This window comes from Lactuca virosa, chromosome 4, assembly GCF_052849685.1.
Source record: "Lactuca virosa cultivar CGN04683 chromosome 4, Lactuca_virosa_CGN04683_v6, whole genome shotgun sequence".
Taxonomy (NCBI): Eukaryota; Viridiplantae; Streptophyta; class Magnoliopsida; order Asterales; family Asteraceae; genus Lactuca; species Lactuca virosa.
The window spans coordinates 334,161,720-334,168,160 of NC_136429.1; the positions used below are offsets into that span (position 1 = coordinate 334,161,720).

Below are 6,441 nucleotides of genomic sequence, written 5' to 3' on the forward strand. Positions count from 1 at the left end.
AGTTATTCTTGTGTTTCATTTTGCATGTTTTACTTCCTGAATAATTTGATTATTCGAAACTCCATAGTCGCTCATACTTTAGGAAGTAAGTAGTGAATGAAGACTTTCATGAATTGGATTGTAGATTGTCTGAGTAGTTTACACATGGCAATTGTGTTGCTACATCATTCATGAGTACTTAGAAAATAGATGCTTGAGTATTGGATAAACCCACACTCAGAGAATTACTTCATGGATTATATCACGAGTAATTCCAAGACTATAATATCTTATATTCTTAAATGGAGATATATGAGTTGTAATTTGCAAGTCGGTTGTATATTGGTATTGCGAAAACACATCTGTAACTTGATGTTATAAAACTTAGTGTCATGTGCAATTTGGTGAGTAAAGGATAAAAGCTTATGTGTAAAAAATGTATTCGTTTCTTTTTCCCTAACGAGAAAAGGGATATCTTTGGGCCCCTCGGTGATTTGGTGTTGACTTATAGTGTTGGGCCCAGTCAGGACTTAATTGGTGTGTTCAATTAGAAGTCTTATGATGTCATCACAAATTAGGAAATCTAGAAACAAAATTTTGGATAATGAGATTGGTTCTAATCCGTGTATCATATCCATATGATATCTTTTAAAACGAAGAAATATTTGATCACTTATCTAAGAACCAATATATGATCGGATCAAAGTTCAACAGTTGCTTTGAAAAACACACTTTGCTGTTTGATTTAGAAGTTGTAGCTGTAATTTAGTTTTAGAATTATCCAAGTGGGCGACTGTTGGATTAGGTGTCTAAGCCAATAACTAAATTAGTATAATCTTGAATTATTATCAAGGTCCATTTGGGTTGCCCTCAAACCTAGTAATTGACTGGAATGCTTTTTGGAGAGAGAGAGAGATTGATTTATTAATTTATTATATGGTTAATAAATTAATTAGAAATCAAAATAAATAATTTATTAATATATATGATAATAATATATTTATTACACATAATATTGTTTAATTAAAAAAATTAGTTAGGAGTTAATTGGAATTAATTCGATTGATTAAAATTGGAAGGACTAAAGGTGACAATGTTCAAAAGTTGAACAATGACCAATTCTAGAACCTCCCACATAGGGGACATTTTCTAGAGGTTCTTTAGAGCTTTTCTTGGTCTCGAAGGAAGATCTGATGCCTTAGGAGGAAATCAAAAAAGATTAGGGTTATTCCAAATGAATCTGTCTTATCTTTAGCCTCCCTGTCTCCTATATAAATCCCCTTGGGTTTGATTTTCGAAACCCACCTCATTCTAAACAAATAATCCTAAACTCTCTTTCCCTCTCATCTCTTATCTTAAGCCTCCAACTTGTTAGGGTTTGGGTGTGAGCCACTAGAGACACAAGACTTCTGGTGACTGCTTTCTGATGACCGACAGAGAAGGAATATTAGTTTGTTTGCTATAATAAACTAAATGAATGTATTTTTCTAATACCCTTTCTCATTTTCAAAAATTATGAAAATAGCAACATACTTTTAGGGTTCTTGATATTAAATAGTTTTTTGCAAATCATAGTGAGAACATAGATCCTTTAGGTTGCATATGAACTTAGGGTTTAACTTTTCCGCTAAAAAAAGATTTTTGTAACCTATAAAACCAATCAGTAAGATCGTGTCGGAGGTAGGGTTTGTTTGGTATTCAAAGTATGTTGTTAGGAAAACCCACTTTAAACACCTTACAAAATCTAACATAGACATCATTCCCGTAAGTAGATCAATCAATATTATGATTGGAATCACTGATAAATATTATTTATACATTTATAGTAACGACTAAAAATATAAATATGAGTTACACTTAAGCGTAGTAAGTGCAGCTTAACTTATAGGAATTTCTAGCGTTAATTTAAAAAGTCGTGGGTAGAACCTCGACCCGAAAGCTTCTTTTTGTCAACGTCTCGCTAAAGTGTTCCACAAACTTAAGGAAAATCAGACTCAAAGGTCGAGAGAGGTAAGATAGAAAGGAGATGGGAGTTGTGAGCAAAAGAGTTGAATTGTGGCTTCTATTTATAGGGAAATACAGGGGGAATGTCGCACCATATTAGAAGGCACGCTGCGTCTTCAGTTGACGCATCCAGTATCGGTTGGTGCCACATGTCAGCATTTCAATGGTCCATGTCAGTCTGTTAACACTGCCTCCGACTAATCCATGTGTCATCATATCGTGGCGCCATGTGTCCTAATCACGTGGTGCCAAGTCGACGTGTCGGTTGGAAGACCCGAATCTCACTCGGCCACATGGCGCACTCCGGTACTGCCACGTCATCACAAACATGTATTTTTTGAAAACTTTGAAAGGCTAAAACTTTCGTATACACGCTCCATTTTCGATGTTTTTAATATCCATGTGTAGGTAATCTTGAGTACTGCAACTTTCATGTATGCATCAACAACTAATTCTCAGTTTATTTGAAATTCATATTTTGATAAAGATTAAACTGTTAAGGTCCGTGCAAAAATCATAACTACTTCATACGAACTCCGTTCTCGACTGTCTCTATATCGACGTCTTTGTTTTTACGAGATCTTCAACTCTCAACCGATCTAAATTTTGATTTCTGTGTCGCACACTGTTATATTGTGTCGCATCGAAACTTCAAAAAATCATAATTTCCTCTTACGAAATCAGATTTGGACGTTCTCTATATCTACGAAAAATTTATTAACGTCTACTGCATTTTATGATAGTTATTTTGGTTAAAAAGTAATATATTTCCACTTCAAATTTTATAAATAGTCGTTTATATTAAATTCTACTGTAAAATCAAAACGAGATTTTATAATTACATTGGAGAGGAAGCAATAACTTTCAATGGCGGGATTCCAATTTTCTCTTGGAGGGAAAGGAATTTTCATGACGATAGAAATTTTTCGATGGAAGGATGAGTTCATCGTGTTATATGCCCAATTTTTTGCCAAATTCTAAACACTACACATTTTGGTATAAACATTGCATCTAGTTTATTTATATATAATTTTTATTAAATAAATAATTAAAATTTTTATTTATTCTGTTATGTATAATATAGCATGTATGATTTTAGGAAACTTTTAATGGCATATTTTAATTTTGTGGCATTAATAACTTCGTATATTAATAACAAAAAATATAAAATGTCACTAAAACTAGTATTTTTTTTGGTGATATGTACAAAGTGCCATTAAAAACATAAATTAGTGGCACAAAAATCAAATGTCATCAAAAGCAACGACATTTTGTTTGTAGTGGTACCAAGCCTAAGCTGCTTCTCACCGGAAGCAAAAGACAGAAGCAAAGCAAAAGCATGAAGCAAAACGAAGCCGAAAAAACTAAACCTTTTTTTTTTAACGACAAATTTTATTAAGGAAGGCCCCAATTAGAAAGTGGCTAGAAGCAAAACCAACAAACAAGAGAAAACATAAGAGTTATAAAGCACAATTTCAAGTACAATTTCAGGTACAATGAAATGGAAATGTGATACGATGTTGGCAACCTGAGTTTATGGTATCCGGCTAAACCCAGTTAGCCAACATCATGGCAAATTAGCCAACATTAAAGCGGATTAACCCCAGCTGGAAACTAACAATTGTTCCTAACCCATGTATTGATTTAATATGTATAATAATTGTTTCGTGTCTAACGGGGAATTTGTTTGTCATTATAGGCCTACAAACAGTTCAACAGTTCCACTTGATATAAATTAACATCATTATTTAACTTAGATTAAGATAAGTCAAATAATGAGAACGGTTCAAAACCAAATCATCTACCGATCGTTAATCTGCAAATTCATTTAACAAAATTTAATTTAATTCAAAATCAACTCACCCAGCAGCAAAGACTGCTTCTGTTTACAAAACTAGAATAAAAAAATATATATATAATATCATACAAAGAATTGAAGTGTAATCAAACACCCACAATCGGTGTGTTTAGTAATCTAATAATATACGGCCATCTGGAGCTTCGCCTGAGTGGACAGCCGAGATCTTTTTGCAGGGTGAGGGCTTTCCACCTCCTCATCGGCATATCCTGACAAACTATTTTCCGGCAACGCCGGCAGATTCAAGTCAAAACCGCGTTGGCTATGATAGGAAGAGGTGACGCCGGTGCTGACGTGTCCACCGCCAACGGTACCTTCGTAGTGACACCTCTTATGCCCACCCAACGCTTGTCCTGTGGAGAAACACCGGTGGCAGATAGAACATTCGTGACTCCTCCCACTACCGCTAGTTGATGCAGTAGTTGAGGTGGTTGTGACGGAGGAGTATTGTTCCATGACGTCACCTCCACCGGCGTTGTTCTTCCTGTGACTAGCTTTATGGCCACCGAGAGCCTGATAACTACCAAAACCCTTGTCACACACGTTACACTTGTAACTAGTTTTCGAATGATGTAGATGACTCCTTTTCTCAGGTGGATCGACTGTAATTCTCCGGCGAATTGGTTGAGGAGTAGAATCAGACCCACGAGCGAGAAGCATGAGACATAGAGCGAGGTACTCTTCCTCAGTAGGCGGGTGATCAGTTCGGGGACGTTTGGATCGTTTTCCTTTAGTCCATGACTCCAAATGGCGAAGATGATTGAAGGAGTCCTGACGGAATAAAGGAGCAGGTCCGGGAGTTGGAGAATTCAGAGCTTCAAGCGCCATTAGAGAGATGAAGAAAGTTACAGAGAAAAGAGAGAGAGAGAGAGAGATGGAGGTGTGGATTGAGTGAAGAGAATTTTGGGGGTATTATAAAGGGGTGAGGGGTGGGAGGGAAGTTGCGTGAGGAGTGTGGAGGTTTGAGTGCCAAATGGAGTGAAGTCGGTTATGAATGTTCGCGTGTTGTTGGGGAGAGTTGTGTGCGTGTAACAATTAAGAAACGACTGGCCACCCAACTATCTCATAAGTCATAATTAATTACAAGGGTTTGCCACCGGATCCATTATGTTCAGTCACTTTATGTAAGTATTAGATATATGATCAAAGTCAACAACTTAGAGGTTTAGCCAAATCACATGTGAAAAGGTGTTTGTTTTTATAATATTCATCTTAGCCTACTGCCCATTTACAAGTCAACACCATATCATATAATTTTACCATTTAATTTATTTAACTTTAAATCCATATAATGCAAAACTTAAATAAATATCAACTAGATATTTCCACACATTCGTCATTTGACTAAACCATACAATATAGATAAAATATAAATGCTTTAAAGATCAAGGAACTTTTATGTTATGAACATTTCTAACATAGTCGGGTGTAACTAAACAGCAATAGTTGTATTCAACACATTTTGATACACCGGGACTAATATGGTACATGACCAATCGTACATGTACCCTCCTCGGACAATAGTTTCCGCTTGTGGATTGGGATTGCCGAACCACAAATGATCATTTTGAATGACTAAACTAGACTTGTTTGTCGGTATGTTACATATGACCGAACGCCACTTGTGATGAGGAATACAATCTACACGATAGAAGAAGTAATTAACGAACCCAATGCATTCACTATCAATGCCAGCAAGATTGTAACGCCCGTGTTTCTAGGCTAAGCATTAGTATGATGATGTAATAGTCTAGGTCAACCATTGTAACTCATTTTGAAGTAATAATGATGAATTACTTGAATATTATGTGAATTATGTGATTTTATGTGATTATACTTGGTTGCAAAGATATAATAAAAATGAGCGTCAAAAATAAAATGTTAGATAATCCTGATATCTATCAAGAAAGTTGTGGTAGTCGTGACAAGGATTTCGGAGATATAAAGAACGCGGAAATCCGAGTTATAACGAAGAAGTTATGACCTGTTGAAGTTTCGCGACAAAACCGGCACGACACAGGGAATCGTAAAAAGTGAGTTTGCGATAGAGTACTTTTTAGCTCTAGAGTTCTAAATGAAAGTTGTAGAGTACGTCTCCACCTTCGCGTGGATATAAACAACGTCAAAACGGAGCTCGTATGCAAAAGTTATGACCTTCCGAAGATGCAGCTGTCTGAGAGCATGACACGTGTCAGAAACCTTAATTTGACTGAGCTCACGACGTGAGCATATAAATTCACGATGTGAGGAGTCAAAACGCCACTTTTTAAGGTTAGAATGCAGATGACAAGTCTACGTTCAAAACTCACGATGTGAGCATGATTTCTCACGACATGAGGAGTCAAACGGACACCATTCGAAGCTAGGGACACATGGCGAAGCTACAAGGTGATACAGCCATGGATCATGACGTGAGCATTGATTCTCACGACGTGAGAGACCAAAAATCAGCCTATAAATAGCCATTTCGACCGCAAGGCTCGTTACACTTTCTACTTTCATTCTCTCTCGTTTCCGAAGGCCATTTCCGCTTCCCGAGCCCGACGATCACCAACCGCTGACCGTTTCTAGATAGATTCTATTAAAGCACGGTACAAGTT

The 6,441-nt window shown here is 36.5% G+C and overlaps 1 protein-coding gene across 1 annotated transcript; it reads right to left on the bottom strand.

The window, feature by feature from the left end:
- Positions 1-3,810: 3,810 nt before the first annotated feature.
- LOC145108571 (zinc finger protein ZAT10-like) lies at positions 3,811-4,743 on the bottom strand. Its single transcript, XM_079045605.1, has one exon. It carries the CDS (start codon positions 4,667-4,669, stop codon positions 3,959-3,961), a length of 711 nt encoding a protein of 236 aa, XP_078901731.1. The 5' UTR covers positions 4,670-4,743; the 3' UTR covers positions 3,811-3,958.
- Positions 4,744-6,441: the final 1,698 nt, after the last annotated feature.